Here is a 21,139-nt window from a genome sequence, read left to right as displayed (position 1 = left end):
ACTAGGTGTGATATGGAAAAAGGCATGTATTATTCTCTATATATTAGCTACATACAGGAGTGTATGATTGTCTAATCACAACATATTTATCAGTATCACCAGATACAATGTTTACATATACAGAAGAACAAGATTCTCCTATCAGCTTGTGTGATCAATCTTTTATCAGATATGTAGATTATGAAATTATTCTCTTCATCAACTTGTTTCATCAATCTTATATATAGAGTATAAGATTCTCTTTATCATCTTGTTTCATCAATCTTATATCAGATATATACAGGAGTGTAAGATTCTCTTAATCACAACTTGCTTTTCAATAATATCAGATACAATATACATGCTGGAGTACAAGATTCTCTTCATTAGGTTGTGTGATTAATCTTATATCAGATACATGTATAAAGAGTATAAGATTCTCTTTATCAACTTGTGTGATCAATCTTATATTATATACAAGCAGGAGTACAAGATTCTCTTTATCAGCTTGTGTGATCAATCTTATATTATATACATACAGATCTGTAAGTTTCTATAATTATCCAACATTGATAAGACCATGGTCTGAGGAACCTGGTTCTAGCTCTGGATTCCATTCTCAGAGTTGTCCATACAACCGTGTACAATATTTCAACACAATTTATGCAGCTTTGGCCAATAAAGTTGTCCTATAAGTATTATTCCTTGAAATAACAGGTACATGTATAATGCTTTCTGAAGGGTGCTTGAACTAAATATCCTTAAACCTGCAGATCACGAGGCATCATTCATGACAATTCAGATTAATCAAGGAAAGAAATACAATTGAGGACAATTCTAGCACAAGTTATGCATTTTCAGAGCAAATACACATTGTACTTAAAAATTCAGGTATATATACATTTGTACTTTATACAACAGTGTAGTAAACTGATCGTAGGTGCCAACCACAAAAATATGTAGAATTGTTCTTAAAGAAGTCTCTGATAACTCTGACAGAGATTGAGAGCTTAGCAATCCTTTCCCTTGAACTCTTGCAAGAAGGGCATACAACATTGGACCTTTTACTAGACAAGCGTAGTACTTGCTATGATCAGTCGTGTTTGTATCAACAGGAGTTGACACTAGGACTTTTAGCCAACAGTTGCTGAATGTGGTCATCACTCTCTTCGTCAATGCTAATGTTGCGACTCGTCGGACACGTTATCGCTCCGGGGATGGCACCATTTGAATCTTCTCTATTCATCACTGGCTGCAGAAGTCTCACTGTGGAAGAAACAAAAAATGTACTTTTAGACATCAATTGCTCAAAATAGAATCGCTAACAATGGGTTTTTTTTCTTTCTCAATGTGCACAAAGACTTTTTTTATTAAGATTTTCATCTTAATTGGCTTTAACAATTTCCTGTTTCATTTTAAAATGAAGATGAAAAGTAGAAATTCAGTAAATTAGTTTCGGGTTTTTTATTCATAAATATGATTCCAATGTACATGTATCCTATTCTTACTGTAATGTAAGAGTCAAATTCAACGTTCCAAATTTTGGCAAATTTTCTAATATGGTTAATTTCACAATGTCTATTTTTCTTGGAATTCAGGTCTAAGTGGCCTTGAAAGGAAGTGCTTATATGTTATGATACATAAATTTAATATTGATTTTGCTGGTTGAATATTTTACACTAATATTTTTATCAAATAGGAAACATAGTTGGTATGTTTTAGAAATTTTCTGATTTTGTCATGTAATTTCTGCAAATGAATTTGAGGAAAAAAATTATAATCATAATCATTTGAACTTGCACTGATAAGTTTACCTCTTATATTTTCTGAAAAATTAATAATATATCATTTTACTGATGATTCAAGATAAAAGCACACTTGCAAACTTTTTGAAATTATCCATTGAGATTCTACATGCTCAAAACAAGAATAAATACCCCCCAAGAGACAAAATAATATCACCCTTTCAAATGACATATTTCTAGTTTTTTCTATTATTAAAACTTAGAATAAAGGAATAGTTATGCAACATCACTGGTTAAAAATACTAAATTAAAAAAATCCAAAATCGGGCGTCTCGCTCCTAGATAGGAAGAGTTGGCAAGTATGTAAAAGCACAATGAGAGAAAATTATTCAATTAAAATGTTGTCTTTATATGCCAACCTGTATTAAATTATTCTAATGCAAATAATTAATATGACATTACTCAAGGTATTTATGTTAAGTTCTGAACTTTAATATTGGAAAAATCATGCATTAATTTATAATTCTTAACAGTGAAATATTGCCATCAATGAATAGAAAATCATGTTAATTAAACTTTTTGGTCTTGTGACAGTGTTGTGTTGCTCTATAACTATGTGTACACATGAACTTTAGTGACAACCATCAGTATAATTAACAGTGTTTGTGACTTGAAATATATGAAATATAAACCCCATGCAAAAAGGTGAGAGTTAGTTTAGATTAGTGGCTAGTATGTGTTAATTGTGCACTTAAAACATGAAAGTAAAACCCTGAAAACTTAAACAGTATTATATTCAGTAGAGGAATGATCACAAAATCTTTTACTGGACTTGTTGATAGAAACAATTCTGGTTCATAACGACTTACTTGACTCGTTCACAGTGACTGTTTATTAAATTTTTCAAACAGGACTTGTTCATTGTTAATGTTACAGGACAGGTTTGTGGTAATTGTGTAAGGTCTGGACTAGTTCAAGATTACATGACTCGTTCAAATTTATATAATACACAGTACAGAATTGGTTCACTGTTACTGTTACAGGACTGGTTCACCATTACAAGAGTTGTTCAGGGTTACATTACTGATACAGGACAGGTTCACCATTACAAGAGTTGGTCAGGGTTACATTACTGATACAGGACTCGTTCACCATTATAAGAGTTGTTTAGGGTTACATTACTGATACAGGCCTGGTTCACCATTACAAGAGTTGGTCAGGGTTACATTACTGATACAGGGCTGGTTCTAAATTACAAGAGTTGTTCAGGGGTACATTACTGTTACAGGACTGGGTCACCATTACAAGTCAAGAGTTGTTCAGTGTTACATTACTGTTACAGGACTGGGTCACCATTACAAGTCAAGAGTTGTTCAGTGTTACATTACTGTTACAGGACTGGTTCCCCATTATAAGAGTTGTTCAGGGTTACATTACTGATACAGGACTGGTTCTAAATTACAAGAGTTGTTCAGGGTTACATTACTGTTACAGGACTGGTTCACCATTACAAGTCAAGAGTTGTTCAGGGTTACATTACTGTTACAGGACTGCATGGTTCTAAATTGCTATTAGATGACTGACATTTACCAGAGTGGTTCATAGTTATGTTACTGAAACAGGAGACTGGTTCATAAACACGCACTATTTTATTAATATCAAACACAGGACTGGTTCATTGTCAGTGTTATGGTTCACAAATACTGATGAAAGACTGGTTATACTGATAAAAGACTGGTTAATAGTTGCATTTTATAAAATATTCATCACAAGATTTGGATGTTTAACTCTTACAGCACTAGTTTATTGCTGTTTTTTGTAAAATAGGTTACAGGACTAGTTCAGGGTTAACGTTACAGGACTGGTTCAGGGTTAACGTTACAGGATTGGTTCAGGGTTAACGTTACAGGACTGGTTCAGGGTTAACGTTACAGGACTGAGGTTTATGGTTACTGTTACAGGATTTGTTCAATATTACTTATAAAATATCTAATAAATGAATGGTTTAGGTTTGGTATTACAGAGGTGGTTCATGGCTACTGTTTACATGGCTAATTCCCCGATACAGGTCTTGTTCTGGATTAAACTACAGATTGTTTTTCCCAGTCAGACAATCCTACTGGTCCTTGTAAAGAAACAATGGTGCATTAATACTATCTACAGAAGTTCAGAATAGACAGTGCTCAGAGTGGAGAGTGACCTCTATAATTGTTAGCTAGTACCTTTCACACAAGTCCATCAAGGCTTAGCTAGGAGAGTCAGCACTGTAATTAAGTTGTTAAAACGTGTGTTAGCTAGCTGACAGTGATGTTTTACCTACTAATTACAAGCAAATTAACAATGTTAACATGGAATAATCCCGATATTATACCTTGGACAATTATAATGTCCAGAAACCATTGGTGTGTAACTGTCACATGGCAAGTCGGCATTAGCCCATGACATAAAACAGCATCCAGTCACCCATGCATGTGGCTTAAAAATGGACACTGAAGTAATAAATATTTTCCCATACTATCATTTGAAATCCTAAATTGGGGAATTTCCTTTTATTCAGTAGTTAGTTCCCCTATGTCATATGAAAAAAAAGAGGAAGAACCTGGAGTCTGTGTCCCAATTGCAGTTTTCAAGAGTTAAACGACAGCAACTTAACAAATATTGAGCTAGACAACGAAAGAGGAATTCAATATATTTCTGTAGGACAAACTTATGAGGATCACCAAAGCACAGCTCTAAACCCTTTTTTTGTTTCTGAAAAAAAATTGCCTTGATGCAATATATTTGTTATATATATTGTAGTCAGCTATTGACCTCTATAAAAACAGTGAATCTAACAGAGTAGATTTTGTACAAGACTTTCGCATTGCTCTCCTATATCTTACTGACTTTTTTATGGTATTCAAGCAAACAAAAACACCATGAAAAACAAAGTTTTATAGTTATATAACTAATCATGTGGTATTTCTAATGTGGTACTTAATTACAAGTTGTTTAAAGTGATAATCATCTGAATATTGGAAATTAAAACATACATTTAAGGAAGCCATAGAAGCAAGACACCATGGGTGGTAGGGTTGTAGGGTTACTGTAGAATATGGTTTTAGGGTTACTGTAGAATAGGGTTGTAGGGTTACTGTAGAATAGGGTTGTAGGGTTACTGTAGAATAGGATTGTAGGGTTACTGTAGAATAGGGTTGTTGGGTTACTGTAGAATAGGATTGTAGGGTTACTGTAGAATAGGGTTGTTGGGTTACTGTAGAATAGGATTGTAGGGTTACTGTAGAATAGGGTTGTTGGGTTACTGTAGAATAGGATTGTAGGGTTACTGTAGAATAAGGTTGTTGGGTTACTGTAGAATAGGATTGTAGGGTTACTGTAGAATAGAATTGTAGGGTTACTGTAGAATAAGGTTGTTGGGTTACTGTAAAATAGGGTTTTAGGGTTACTGTAGAATAGAATTGTAGGGTTACTGTAGATTAGGGTTGTAGGGTTACTGTAGAATAGGATTGTAGGGTTACTGTAGAATAGAATTGTAGGGTTACTGTAGAATAAGGTTGTTGGGTTACTGTATAATAGGGTTTTAGGGTTACTGTAGAATATGGTTGTAGGGTTACTGTAGAATATGGTTTTAGGGTTACTGTAGATTAGGGTTGTAGGGTTACTGTAGAATAAGGTTTTAGGGTTACTGTAGATTAGGGTTGTAGGGTTACTGTAGAATAAGGTTTTAGGGTTACTGTAGAATATGGTTTTAGGGTAACTGTAGAATAAGGTTTTAGGGTTACTGTAGAATATGGTTTTAGGGTTACTGTAGAATATGGTTTTAGGGTTACTGTAGAATATGGTTTTAAGGTTACTGTAGAATGGGTTTTAGGGTTACTGTAGAATAGGGTTGTTGGGTTACTGTAGAATGGGTTTTTAGGGTTACTGTAGAATGGGGTTTTAGTTTTACTGTAGAATGGGGTTTTAGGGTAACTGTGGAATAGAGTTTTAGGGTTACTGTAGAAAAGGGTTGTTGGGTTACTGTAGAAGGGGGTTTAAGGGTTACTGTAGAATGGAATTTTAGGGTTACTGTAGATTAGGGTTGTTGGGTTACTGTAGAATAGGGTTTTAGGGTTACTGTAGAATGGGGTTTTAGGGTTACTATAGAAAAGAGTTGTAGGGTTACTGTAGAATAGGATTGTAGGGTTATTGTAGAAAAGGGTTTTAGGGTTACTGTAGAAAAGTTGTAGGGTTACTGTAGAATAGGATTGTAGGGTTACTGTAATTTATAACAATTTAAATAATTTACAATAATAAGGTTTCAGGTTAAATGGGTTTAAGGGTTACAAGGTGCATGTCTGAGAAACAATTTACAATAATAAGGTTGCAGGTAAGCTTTACAAGGCTCAAGGCCAATACACAATTTATAGGCTTTCGGGTTACTTTAAGGGTACATGGTCCAGACATTATTTACAATAAAAAGGTAGTAGGGTTACCTTACAACCTACACAGCTATACTAGCTAACACACAGTTAATTGGAGATCAGGTACTAGGGTAACATTAAAATAAACAGCGTGCCATCACACAATTTACAGGTAACAGGGTGGTAGGGTTACTTCACAGGGCGCCTAATAAATTGTGTCGTGCCCCTATGCTAAACTTACTCACTTATTCTCCACTGACTGAATGCATGGGAATGTTAATGTTGATCTGCTGTTTTACTGGACCTCTGATTCTTTGTTCAATGCACGTTACCTCTCAGTTCAAACTAATGATACATTTATATTACAAATAGATCTTGTAACCTTCATTTTTATCTGTCAACTCAGTATCAAGAAGAAATAATTTAGTTTGGTGCTGTTATTTTAATCTGCCAAAGTAATAGGCTTGATTAAATGGGCAATTTTTAAAACTGCAAAGCAGAAATGGGTGCCATATGTCACACCAATCACGTGATGAAATACAATTGGAATGATCATAATGCTATGCATATTGATACTACATGCAAACATGCCTCAGAAAATCACTCACCAAGGCTGTGGTGTACAAACTACTGGAATAAGGGCAATGGTAAATAATCATCAATGTGTTCACTAGAAATACCGCTATCTTATATCACAAAACATTGTTTTTGAGACACGTTTGCATGCTTCTGTTTATCGAACAAAATAAAAAAATAATAAAAAAGTTTATCACTACAGATAACAAACATGTCTTAAATACTTATGCAAATAAACACTTGCGTGCAAGTCCTGACGACATTTCTGATAATTGGTTTCTTGTCAGTATAGATATCTCTTTCATAAAGGATGTGAAATTTCAGCCATTTCTTTCAAACTTATACGGTCTCGTGGTTGCTTGTCACTCTACCTTCATATCAAAAGTATACATGCCCGTCTGATATACTACATAACTGCCAAATCACAAAACAAAAAATCCAGAAATTTGTATCTCAGAAATAACGTGTTAAGCATAATGTCATGAAATAATTTCGAATTTTTGAATGGTGCTTTAGTTTTCAGTATCAGTTACAAAATCTTCATGAGAAATTTGTAACAACAGTAAATCGTGAAAAAGATGGTTGTCAAGCCAAGTCATCATTAAACTTACATCCTTTCTTCTTCGTGCCTATTTTTGTCGGGATGAGAGTGCAAAGGACGACAAATGCGAGCAGCACCACTCCTCCGGGGACAAATGTCAGCACGGTCTTGAAGTACTGGTTACATAGCGGACAGCAGCTCCTGTGGTTGAATATTGTAGAGACAGAGTGTTTTAGTGTTTTCATAGAAACCAATATGGTCATATACAATTGTAAAATTACCTAATAAGTTTTAAAACTCAAACTGTACAAAAAAATAAACAAATTTTTAAAACTCGAACGTTTGAAACAAATATCGAAATATCCATTAAACAATTCTATTTCTTTTCGATTGGCCATTTCATTATATTCATTACCTATATTTGGAGATATTATAATTATCTTACAGAATAAACCTTAACTTACTTCATTTTGAAACCTGATCGTTAACTTACGTGCAGGGATGATTATGTTGAATAAGGACAACAGCGAGCCCATTTGAAAGCTTGTCAGTAAAGCTCATAGCACCATACACAAAAGCTCCACTCTCTGTATTTTGTCCAATCAGATCTGATGTCATAGCAAGGGAGGTAACCAGCATGGTGGAGCCACCGATGCCAAGGAACACTGATACACCATAACAATAGTGTTTTGTAGATTTGTCTAGGAAATATATCCAAATACAAGCTCCTAAACCGCACAACAGTCCTATTAAGTAGGTAGCCTGGAATTACAAAAAGAATTTATAAATATTTCACACACACGAAATGATCTGTACAAAACTTTTCAAATTCCTTTTATTTTTTTACCAGGATTTTTTTTTTTTTCGTAAAATAAGTACTGCAATAAAAATTAGATTCAATTTCATAATTGAAAAAAAACTTTCAAGATGCAACCATTAGAATTAATGCATCAACTGAGTAAGCATCAACTGAGTAAGCATCAACTGTGTTAGCATCAAGTGAGTAAGTATCAACTGAGTAAGCATCAACTGTGTTAGCATCAAGTGAGTAAGCATCAACTGAGTAAGCATCAACTGTTAGGACCATGCATATATATGGGCACAGGTAAATTTAAGGTTCCTAAGAACTCTATAATGAGTTGGAGATTCTGCTGCCAAAAAGTCTGAACATTCCATGTACTTAATGACTTAGCCAGAGTTTCCTCTTGCCCTGACACCAGACTTTGACATTTATACTCCAGATATCTGTATACATGTCAACATGTCTAAGTCTGGTGTCAGGGCCAGAGGAAACTCTGGCTATTAATGAGTCAGCGACCAAAGAAACTTTACTGCCAACAACTTTATCACTCTGCCTGTATGTGCATTTAAGGTGCATTTACTTTCAAGGGGTCTTAATAAGTGGCTTTGTGCTTCATAATAAGTCACTTATTTTTTACATATGAGGATGATTTTTAATGTGATTATGTGGAAACCAACACATTTTTTGCATAAAGGTTCAACTTGAGGAATGACCAAGTGATTGATTTGCATGTGTAATGCCCCTCTTTGAAGGCCATGGTAGCCGATTGGTTAAAGTGTGCTACCATCTATGATCACAAAAGCCCTCCACCACTGGGTTGAAGGTTTGATGCCTATGTGGGGCAGTTGCCATTCACGGTCATTCAAATATTACTAATGATGATAAATACTTACTTTTCTACCAATAGCTTTGTTGATAGGCTTCATAACTAAAGATGTAAAGAGTCCACTGACAAATACTACCAATGGCATTATCGCAACATTGACCTGTAACATATTAAAAACAATATAATATTTCCATTTTTGATTAAGCTACATAATTTATTGTTTCTAAATTGTTTCTATAACAAACATTGAATAGTAACTGACAACTTAAATTGGTGTGACAAATCGTATGAGATTAAATTTTGTATACATTGAATGTAATATACACAATTCAAATACTTTAAACTTACCCACGACACGACATTTATAAAACTCTGTGACATACAATAGGAGATGAAGGAGATATCTGTGTCTGTGACATACAAGGGGAGATAACTTACCTTTGATATTGGTGAAGTCTCTGTGGCATACAAGGGGAGATGAAGGAAATATTTGTAACTGTGACATACAAGGGGAGATAACTTACCTTTGATATTGGTGAAGTCTCTGTGACATACAAGGGGAGATGAAGGAGATATTTGTGTCTGTGACATACAAGGGGAGATAACTTACCTTTGATATTGGTGAAGTCTCTGTGACATACAAGGGGAGATGAAGGAGATATTTGTGTCTGTGACATACAAGGGGAGATAACTTACCTTTGATATTGGTGAAGTCTCTGTGACATACAAGGGGAGATGAAGGAGATATTTGTGTCTGTGACATACAAGGGGAGATAACTTACCTTTGATATTGGTGAAGTCTCTGTGACATACAAGGGGAGATGAAGGAGATATTTGTGTCTGTGACATACAAGGGGAGATAACTTACCTTTGATATTGGTGAAGTCTCTGTGACATACAAGGGGAGATGAAGGAGATATTTGTGTCTGTGACATACAAGGGGAGATAACTTACCTTTGATATTGGTGAAGTCTCTGTGACATACAAGGGGAGATGAAGGAGATATTTGTGTCTGTGACATACAAGGGGAGATAACTTACCTTTGATATTGGTGAAGTCTCTGTGACATACAAGGGGAGATGAAGGAGATATTTGTGTCTGTGACATACAAGGGGAGATAACTTACCTTTGATATTGGTGAAGTCTCTGTGACATACAAGGGGAGATGAAGGAGATATTTGTGTCTGTGACATACAAGGGGAGATAACTTACCTTTGATATTGGTGAAGTCTCTGTGACATACAAGGGGAGATGAAGGAGATATTTGTGTCTGTGACATACAAGGGGAGATAACTTACCTTTGATATTGGTGAAGTCTCTGTGACATACAAGGGGAGATGAAGGAGATATTTGTGTCTGTGACATACAAGGGGAGATAACTTACCTTTGATATTGGTGAAGTCTCTGTGACACACAAGGGGAGATGAAGGAGATATTTGTGTCTGTGACATACAAGGGGAGATAACTTACCTTTGATATTGGTGAAGTCTCTGTGACATACAAGGGGAGATGAAGGAGATATTTGTGTCTGTGACATACAAGGGGAGATAACTTACCTTTGATATTGGTGAAGTCTCTGTGACATACAAGGGGAGATGAAGGAGATATTTGTGTCTGTGACATACAAGGGGAGATAACTTACCTTTGATATTGGTGAAGTCTCTGTGACATACAAGGGGAGATGAAGGAGATATTTGTGTCTGTGACATACAAGGGGAGATAACTTACCTTTGATATTGGTGAAGTCTCTGTGACATACAAGGGGAGATGAAGGAGATATTTGTGTCTGTGACATACAAGGGGAGATAACTTACCTTTGATATTGGTGAAGTCTCTGTGACATACAAGGGGAGATGAAGGAGATATTTGTGTCTGTGACATACAAGGGGAGATAACTTACCTTTGATATTGGTGAAGTCTCTGTGACATACAAGGGGAGATGAAGGAGATATTTGTGTCTGTGACATACAAGGGGAGATAACTTACCTTTGATATTGGTGAAGTCTCTGTGACATACAAGGGGAGATGAAGGAGATATTTGTGTCTGTGACATACAAGGGGAGATAACTTACCTTTGATATTGGTGAAGTCTCTGTGACATACAAGGGGAGATGAAGGAGATATTTGTGTCTGTGACATACAAGGGGAGATAACTTACCTTTGATATTGGTGAAGTCTCTGTGACATACAAGGGGAGATGAAGGAGATATTTGTGTCTGTGACATACAAGGGGAGATAACTTACCTTTGATATTGGTGAAGTCTCTGTGGCATACAAGGGGAGATGAAGGAAATATTTGTAACTGTGACATACAAGGGGAGATAACTTATCAAGGAGATAGTTGTATCTGTGATGAACAAGGGAAGATAACTTACCTTGGATAACTGTAAAGTCTCTGTGACATACAAGGGGAGATAACTTACATTGGACAACTGTAAAGTCTCTGTGACATACAAGGGGAGATAGATTTGTGATACAAGGGGAGATAACTTACCTTGGACAATTGTAAGGTCTCTGTGACATACAAGGGGAGATAGATTTGTGATACATTCACAAACAACCTTGTACACATGTATATCAATGCAACCTGCAAACCAAAACAAAGATTACACTAGTAATTATAACCAGTTGAAATTAAATTTGAATTTGAAACAATTTTATAATGTGCTGGTTAATTAACCTCATTTTCAAATTCATTTTTATTTATATTGAAACAATTGTGAATTTCATTGTGTAACGTTTTGGTCAAATTTGTTAGAATTATTACAAAAAAATCTTATTAGCATGACCAGTCAAGAACAATGGAACCATACTAATGGTCTATAAAAAGATTATTGTAGATGGTTCTGTTATCCAATCATTGCTGTCAGATTGCCTTACTTGATAAAACTGTGATTCCTTGAGCCAGTCCTTCCATGACATGAGGGATTGCCTCATCATGGAGATTTCTATGGACTGTCCGCTCTCTCCAGCGGAAGAAGACATTGACGAACATGTTTTCATAGACTTGGACATGGCTTCCTCAGCCTCTACATGAGTGAAAGTCTTCACGCCCTCCTTCACACCTATTTGGAACAGGAAACTGACCACTACGCCTAAACTGACCACAATAAATACCAGGTCCTAGAAATCAAAACAAAATAGAGATACAGTAAATCATTCATGCTACATATGCCTGTATTAATGTATTCAAATATCTTGAATTTTGAACTATTTTGAAAATTTCTTAAAATTAGTTAGATGATATTGGTATGTTTTTTTTACATTTAACCTCAGCATTGTATGTACACTTGCAGAAAGTTTTATAGCCATTCATTGTTGATAGAACTCAAAGTTTCCCATGTCCATGACCTGTGAAGTAGACTAGAGCCTTCAAAAATTCTTTATGACCTTTGCAAATGAGCCTTTATACAGTACAAATATGGAAAGAATTCAATGAAATTCCAAATAACTTTGGAACTTATTGGACGAAATTGATGAGAACAGCCCCAAAGCATTGTTTCTAGAGTTACTCTAGAAAGCGTTGGGTACTGCATTAAGTACAGTTCATATTTTAGTGAATCACAATTATTTCTTTTGCAGTCAGTATTATTGCTTGGCAATAACATATGTAATATTTAGATCAGGCCAATATAAATGTGTTTACGGCAATATTACAGTGTAAGCCAGAGGGCTTGGCCACCAGTAGCTAACTTGACTGAAGTCACATGAATATATTACGATATGTTCCTATTTATGACATCCATAAAGTGTTGTTAATAAGACCGTGTCTTTGGCTCTTTGCCAATATAATAGTTACCAGGTAAATTTAATCCCAAATAATGTGTCTCATGAATATGACAGCAATTTATCCTTTAAAACACTGTGAACATAGATCAAATAAGTAAGCAATTTATTGCTTCAATGAGAGCAATCAATGTTTTATAACACTGACCATGTTGATTAAATAAGTAACCATGATAGCAACTATTTTTCTAAAACACTACCACATATAGATTAGATGAGTAAGTAAACCTTACTCCATGATAGTGCATTCAGAAATGATCCTGTAACGGTAATAAACTTACTCTAAATTTGTTGTTGTCTGCAGGAGACAGCATGTCGCTGTTACCAACATCGTCCCCAGTGTTGAGGTAAAAGAGGAGTGCAAACAAGCCAAACACCGCTAGGTTGGACAGCACAGTGAAGGCATACCTGGCATGGGAAAGGTTACGTTACACAAAATACAAATTAATTCTTTCTGTAATGGTAACACAGTGAAGGCATACCTGGCATAGGAAAGGTTACGTTACACAAAATACAAATTAATTCATTCTGCAATTGTGCTTCACAAACATGTAATTGTGATTTCATCTTTTCATGTGTTACAAAAATATAATATATAACATAGAACATTTATATTTACAGTAACTCACTATATACAGTCAAACTGCCTGTGAGACTACCCGTGTTAAGAGACCACTTTAAAAACTCATCATTGCAATTTATCTTATATTATTCGAACTTGTGTTAATTACGAGGCCATTTTACAGATTTCCAGAAGGTGGTCTTTGAATTCGGGTTCGACTGTAATAAAGATATATTATTTAAGACTCGACATATTCACCTGTTGGTAAAAATAAGATTCTGACTTTTTATTTATGAAAGATGAAGGGTTTAAACAATTTTTTCCCTATTCAAATTAAATTAGTCTTTTTTTTTTTTACCTCATGCCGTTTAACTCGACCCGCTCATCCTCTTTAGTGGTGAGGTCAGGAATGAGTGACAGGTGAGAGATCTGGGTCGACGCCCAACCGAACTGAAAAATGATCACAAATGGAGCATAGTAGATAAACTGGTAGCCATCTTGGGCATGGCCACAGGTGATACATTCGTTAAAGATGAAGGGGAAACTGCACGCCACACATATTGTACCTGTCAAAGGAAAACACCGGAGAGATATATCAGATGATCAGGATGGTACAATTTTATCTCAGCAAAAAATCAGTCTAAGGCATACAGACATGTAATAATGCATTATTTAGCAAATTGCAAAACAGTGTTACATACTAATTTGTTTATAAAATAAAATTGCATTAACACTTTTTTCCATGTGTTCATTATAGCTATGGATTCTTATATAACTACAATTTCAGTTTTTTTTATGGATAATGGAAACTTGTTAGTCTGACAATTACTTTTGTGTGTACAGTGAGTAGAACTCATTTTCCTGAAAATGATTATTTATCAAGTTGAACATTTTTACTTTGATATTGTTTCCTAAAAGAATCCATCATAACACATTTCATACATCTATTTAATTAAAACAGGATTTGATATATAGAGGTTTCAGATCAAGAGTCTTGCAAGTGATGAGTTTTCAGAGTATGGATAATATAAATGGACTTCTAAGAACATATAATTTATGTTAAACATACCTATCAAATGCCATGACTTTCGTTTCCCAATTTTCAGAAATCCTTGGGTGCGATCCGACTCGAAACCAATAAATGGTGTAAACAAAGCATCACTCACTTGACCAATCAACATCAAGTATCCTGCTAGAACGTTGTTAAATTGTTTCACCTGGTGGAAGTAGATGATTAAGTAGCTAAACCACATCGAGGCTGTGAGGTCGTTAAGTACATGTCCCATACTGTACAAGAATCGCTGGCATGCAGGTAAAGTTTTAGCTTGGCTGGAGGCCTTTTTCAGCAATGGCGCTGACTCAGACATTTTGAAATTTTATTAAATGTTAAATCAGAAGTCTTTATAATAATGAAGTGTAAATTGACAGATCCAATGTGTTCTGTCCTATTTATACCAAACTTTCTTTACTACAGTCACTGAATAAAAAGTTCTGTTTAAATAGAGTATTGGCTCTTGTTGATAATCTAAATATTAATTCAGTCATACTTGTGGTTTTACAATCTAAAGTAATTTTCCTGGTGAAATTCTTAGTTGCACCTGTAAAACAATGATTAATAGAAAGAATTAGTGCAAGAAATTAGGATCAAATGAGTACAGCCGTTTTATATTTAACCTACAGATAATGTTATAAAGCAAGCATAGGCCTGCATCATCTCTCATTGGTGGACTGTTAATTGTATACGTTAAAAACTGATCTAACTATTTTTGTAACCTGTGCATGTTGATCGCGCTTGTTTCTATTTGTCAACATTAAAAAGCTGTTTGAAGAAACTAAACAGTTTTTCACACACCTGGTAGCTAGAGGCAAAAATGTTTTTTGAGGTTTAACATATTTGACCTGCAGTAACCATGAAGGTTGGTCAAGGAAATTTATTGTTTTAGTAATTAAACTGAGGTTGTTACATAGTAGCTATATAGATATCATAACCTACGTGCATACCTTCTTGAACTAGAGCAGAAAATATGAAAAGCTTACATAGTAGTATATATATATATGGGTCAAGGAAGGAATTCTAACATTGTAGACAATACAATGTTGTTAAATTTTCAGAGCAATCCGCTCCTTTATGGAGACACAGAAAAAACGCATAACAATTACATTGCATAAAAACAAAAATAGAAATATACATAGAATATAGCTAAGATTTGAAAACAATAAGCCCTCGGCTACTGTAAACTGAAGGCATAATGTGCAATGACCAATGATGGGTCATTGAAAGTTCTGCTTATGCTTACACCTTACGTATACGTTTATACCAATGTCCAATCCAATCTGTTAATCAACCTCCTCAATATTCCAGGGGTCGCGCTCATGAACTTACATTCTCTGCACCTCTAGAGTATGTGACAATAGCTGACTCTGTACAGCATTTAGTTTCAATCATGACAATGTACGTCATGATACAAACTATATGCTGTACAAAGTCAGCTATTAGATTGGTTTCAGATAAAAAAAAAAAAGGATGATCCCTTGGTTGATACTTGTCATTTAAAGATTACAGAGGAGTGACAACCGACTTTAAAACCAGTCAATTTTACTGTTATGCTGCAGCATGATTCTTTCGATGTAAACTCAATTGATCAGACTTGCCTATAAGTTAATTTGTATCATCAGCAAGGTGGCATATATATAGCCTTTAATTTTGTTACAACTTCCTTGTAATTAATCTTATCTTTAAACTTCTATATTTTTTTCTCTCTGATATGTGTCCTTTTAAAACAGCTTTAAATTGACATATTTGAGTTTTAGAAAAATATAAATGAATGAACATTAGATATATAAGGTTCCTTTTACAGTCTTTATCAATATGTTATAACTGTGTCGAATACAGCAATTGTTTAAATACATACCATCGACTAAGAAATATTATTACAAATGAAAGAAATTGTCCTCCTTTTCTGTAGTATATAGGTACAGTCTGTAGCGTATGCTGGTCTCAGCTATAGTATATACCTATATTACATCAATATCTTACCTATAGTGGGTAGGGTGTCTAATAGAACATGCATATCTCACACATGAAGACCCATTGTCAGGTCAGCTGACAGCCGTCCACGAGGTACTGATAAGCTAAAGTTTATATCAGCGTCACCACGTGCATCAGCTGCTGACTATCTGACATATGCAACCACCATTTCCACTTTGTTTGTGTACGACGGTACTCCTACCGTCTCATGTGATCAGTCATGTGACTTTTGTATAGTCCTTTTGTATAGTCTATTTCAGATATGTCGTTATAACCTGTTTCATATTGTTATCGGGTCACTCTGTCTTGCCACGGAATCAGATTAGTCAGTGTCTTACGATGGGTTCGCTAATTTTCGGCAATATTTATTGTAAACATTGTAAATCACGGAATTAGTCCGTCGTCGAACTAATAGAATAATGTGAAAAAATAATAAACAAGAACGTATATGTGCATGCACTGAAATAGCAGATTGATTAAAAAATAATAATCACATCAAACAGTGTGTCACATTTCAGAATAAAGCTGCATGAAGACCACGCTCGGTCATTTATACCACAGGGGAATTCACAGAAGGACTTGGAGTGACACAGGAGAAAGGCAAATGCGGCACGGAATGTGATTGAGCTTTAGAAATGCAGAAGGATATGTGTGTATAGATTAGTTATACTACTTACGCCGACTCGATTGGGAAAATCACACACGCGATCTCAAGTAAACTCTCCGAATACATATTTAAAAACTATACGTTGGTGTCCCTAATCCTATCATTACCTCTTTTGCTGTAACCCATCTTTAACATCTTATATATATATATACATATATAAATTTGTATTAGGTTATTACGTGACACATTGATTTTGTATATATAGTTTCTGTTACGGAAAGGACGTAAGTAAGTTGCAATAACTTTTGTCCAATCTATTTGTCTTTTGTTGCAATAAAATTGATTTAAACTAAAAAAGTTACATTGTAAATCACGGAATTAGTCCGTGGTCGAATTAATAGAATAATGTGAAAAAATAATAAACAAGAACGTATATGTGCATGCACTGAAATAGCAGATTGATTAAAAAATAATAATCACATCAAACAGTGTGTCACATTTCAGAATAAAGCTGCATGAAGACCACGCTTGGTCATTTATACCACAGGGGCCAGGGGGGTTAAGTGAACACCCCCTGCTGTCAAAGGGTGACCTCATTTTTCATAAGTATGGACCTTCTAGAGCATATTTCAGCTGGCCAACCCTCTGGGAAATCCACTGTTTTTTTTAGTGTGGGGTCATATACAATTAACCTACCCCGGCAAAACAAATGATATTTTGGAAAAAAAGGGGTAGGGGTACAGAAAGTACTGTATCATTTCTCATCATCACCATATCAATAATTAGATGGTATATACATACAGTTTACAGTTTGACCTCTATTATAAAGGTCAAATCAAGGTCAAAGGTCAAATAACAGCAAAAAGTATCGTTTTTTTCCAAATCAGTCTTTATTGTTTATTGTCCATTCAACAAAAATACAGAATTTGATCAATTAACTTGTTTTGTTTATGCCATGGGTAACATATCAATACTTGGAGACCTATTTCCTTGTAATTCAGTGAGGAAAAAAATGGTAGCCACTTTGTTATGTATATTGTTATATAAAATGGAATTACAGATTCTGGGGGTAGGGGTGCAGAAATGGGTGTAACTTATATTATAGTCATTCTTCTAATTAATGGATGCATTGGTCATACTTTCTAAAGTTTTACATTTTTGTTTGACGCTACTGCCAAGGTCATATCAAGGTCAAAGTTCAAAATTCAAAAATCAAACATCAAACATGAGAAGCTAATTTGTGTCTTATATTATTAACTTAAAAATATTGTTCCTAATACAAACCCATTCCTTGAAAAAAATGGAGGCATAGGAATACTTAAAAACATTTCTAGATAGTATATAACATATACATCACTTCCCAGATAGCAAGACATTGTCGGGCCAACGGCGCGATGCGACGATCGTATATCGACGTTGGCCCAACGGCGGAGTTAAGCTGCATTGCCAACGGTCGCATTTCGCCGTTGGCCCACGGTCGAAAATTAACTGATCATCCAACCATAGTCTAACGGATACCGGTATAGCCTCGTTCTTAATGTAGCTTAGCGGGAAAAAATTGGAAGCGGGTACGTGTTGCAGTGTCTTGACAAAAGTAAGTTACTGATGTATCTGCAATTATCGACGAGAAGGGTGAAAACGTGTAAATGAAACAGTTGAATATAAAATAAAATCTACATTCTATTTTACTTGACAACCCGTTATTAAATCACTTCAATTCGAATTCTGTTGTTTAGCCCCATGTCCTGTTCGCACCCTCTGCCCATGTGACATAATGGCATGTAGAGTGAGGAAAATCGTGATTGGATAATTCCAGATCCCGATTTGCATATTTACAGGGAAAGTAACTCTTGTTTGGTTGAAATACAAAACGAAATCGCTAAACTCTGACAGACAGAAAGGTAAAATATCCCGGGCGGGGTGTTCGAGCGTTGTTACATGAGTACAATTTTAGTAATATCAGACGTCGGCCCAACGTTGGGCCAACAATATTTTCAGACAATGGACCAACGTTGGGCCAACAGAATTTTCTGCCACCAGTGGCCCTACGTTGGGGCAACGGACAAAAAGCTGTTGGGCCAATGTTGTATGCCTGCGTTGGGCCAACGTTGGCCCATCGGCGGTGTGCTATCTGGGTTATAACTTGTGATATATAATTATCCTAACTTTACCTTAATTGTGAAGGTCATATCAAGGTTGTATTGAGGTCAGCTTACTAATTCAGACCGACCACCGGCATTTATGCTGTCCTGTCAGTTATGTTTTTGTTTTGTAAATGTTAATTTTGTCTTGTCCTTATGAACTTTGAGTTTTGGACTGTCAACAGACCCAAAAGACACTGCATGTGTAGTAGATGCAACGCACGTAGTCCAAAAATGGTCATTTCAACCAGATGAGACAGTCTACGAAGTCCAAAGAAGATATCTACATAACCTTCTTTCAGACATACCTACAGGTACGTACGGTGTCCACTTTGTTGTGACAGATATGACCATGAGCCTAGCTTAAAGAGTTGTGAACAGCAAAGTCTTGTACAAAATCTACTCTATTCGATTCACTGCTTTTTTAGAGGTCAATAGCTGACTACAATATATATAACAAATATATTGCATCAAGGCAATTTCTTTTCAGAAAAAAACCCGAAAGAGTTTAGAGCTGTGCTTTGGTGATCCTCATAAGTTTGTTCTACAGAAATACATTTACGTGCGTGCGACCGAAAATGGCTTATCATCAAAATTGTTCGAAGGAAGGTAACTCGTACAATGCAAGTTTCGATATATCGAATGGAATTCGTGTAAAAACGTGATGTTGTTGCTATTTTTATGGCATTGTTATCAATGTCGTGCACAAGATTACGATGGGTGTTTGTTTTATGTGAAACGAGTGTAATGTCCAGCCATTATCCAGATGCAACAAGATCTTATAAACCTCCAGAGATGGGAATCTGACTGGCGAATGCATTTTAATGCTGATAAATGCTTTGTCATCAGGACATCTAAAACACGTAATCCCATCTCCTTCGACTACTCACTCTGGTCACTACAGGTAGTCCCAGTTAGCAAGTATCTGGGGGTAACGTTATTCCATGACCACCGCTATCGTCCACTTCAGGCATCCGAAGACTTTTTCAAGTTCTCTTACATGCCAAGGACCATAGCGGACTGGACCAGCTTACCCTCCTCTCTTGCTGATGCAGACAGCCTGGCCTATACTCTCCACATCAAACAATTCCCCCCCCCCCCCCCCCTAGTTTCTCACGGCTTCACTCCCACATACAGTACACCGTCCCACTAACATAGGCTGGTCTATGTAGTCCGGGGGACGAAGTCTACATTGTCCTGTATGGAATTGTGTGATCGTGTTGCACTACTTTACATTCATTTATTACAGTCATACCGTGAGACACGGACCCCCCCTCCCCAATTATATAATATATAGGGCGATATGGTTGCCATATTTGGGGTGAAATGAACTAAAAATTGTGGCGATGCGTAAAAAGTTGGGGCGAAATGGTCTTGGGCGTAACGGTTTTGGGGCGAAACGTCTGTACAGCCATGTAGCAATACACATGTAGTTGTAAATACCACAAACGGAGTGATAAGAGCTATATACCTTAGGTACTAAATAACACTTGGCTAAAAATACTATAATCTGAAATATATAGTATATGGGTCATTTCTTTAAACCATGCGTGAAGTAGCTGTGACCTGACGGAGTGAATACGTGACCAGATACATATAGACCCAACAATGTGTGTGGTAGGCTGCTGGTTATATGCATGTAGATTACGTTAGATATGTGTTCTCAATCCTGTACACATTCCAGTATAGAGGTGATTACTGTTGTAACAGTGTTATCTTTACAGGGGATGGTTAACAGGTTTAGTAAAGGTAGGGTCAACGCCTATGGAGATTTAACATTAGCGTCCTCTCCCGCTTGTAATTTCAAAACAAGATAAAAACAAAAAGGTATGGGAATGAAAAGCTTCAATCAGGAACAGTTAGTTTCAGAATTCATTTGATGACAAAAGGGATCGCATTGACCTAAACCTATGTGGGTGTTAAAGGTGCATTTAAATGACACAATTACCATAAAATTATATCATCATCGTGTGCAACATATTCCAACTATAATACCGAATATTATACACTATTTCAAGAAAGAATTGTTCTTTTTATTAAAGATGTAAGCAGTAAAGTATGTGAAATTTCATTACCTTTTCGACACGTTCTACAACCAACTGGTCTATTTTTCAGGAATGCCAAAAAATTGACAACCGGTAAT

General features: G+C 35.7%; 1 protein-coding gene across 4 annotated transcripts; it reads right to left on the bottom strand.

Moving 5' to 3' along the window:
• On the bottom strand, positions 1–16,452 carry LOC110467058 (major facilitator superfamily domain-containing protein 12-like). 4 transcript variants are annotated; one of them, XM_021523948.1, is made up of 11 exons: positions 16,258–16,452; positions 14,290–14,818; positions 13,579–13,786; positions 12,940–13,066; positions 11,753–11,995; positions 11,367–11,459; positions 8,940–9,032; positions 7,738–8,006; positions 7,315–7,445; positions 6,736–6,757; positions 1,118–1,245 (listed from the first exon to the last, which is right to left on the bottom strand). In XM_021523948.1, exons 2-11 carry the CDS (start codon positions 14,585–14,587, stop codon positions 1,218–1,220), a joined length of 1,512 nt encoding a protein of 503 aa, XP_021379623.1. In that variant the 5' UTR covers positions 14,588–14,818; positions 16,258–16,452; the 3' UTR covers positions 1,118–1,217. The 4 variants fall into 4 exon arrangements, with proteins under 4 accessions (XP_021379622.1, XP_021379625.1, XP_021379623.1 ...); XM_021523949.1 differs by lacking the exon at positions 6,736–6,757 and adding an exon at positions 3,947–3,988 and having other exon boundaries at positions 1,180–1,245; XM_021523947.1 differs by lacking the exon at positions 6,736–6,757 and having other exon boundaries at positions 1–1,245.
• Between the last annotated feature and the right edge of the window lie 4,687 nt (positions 16,453–21,139).

Source organism: Mizuhopecten yessoensis, unplaced genomic scaffold, assembly GCF_002113885.1.
Source record: "Mizuhopecten yessoensis strain PY_sf001 unplaced genomic scaffold, ASM211388v2 scaffold11155, whole genome shotgun sequence".
Classification (NCBI taxonomy): domain Eukaryota; kingdom Metazoa; phylum Mollusca; class Bivalvia; order Pectinida; family Pectinidae; genus Mizuhopecten; species Mizuhopecten yessoensis.
This window is presented reverse-complemented; position numbering and strand designations above follow the sequence as displayed.

What these genes read in the sequence shown, in the direction of transcription:
- LOC110467058 (XM_021523947.1), bottom strand. Translation starts at nt 14,587, where the DNA reads ATGTCTGAGTCAGCGCCATTGCTGAAAAAGGCCTCCAGCCAAGCTAAA. An exon ending in AGACCTTACAATTGTCCAAG is followed by an intron (nt 9,033 to 11,366) that starts GTAAGTTATCTC and finishes AATATGTTACAG; the next exon opens with GTCAATGTTGCGATAATGCC. An exon ending in CAACATAATCATCCCTGCAC is followed by an intron (nt 7,446 to 7,737) that starts GTAAGTTAACGA and finishes ATTCAACCACAG; the next exon opens with GAGCTGCTGTCCGCTATGTA.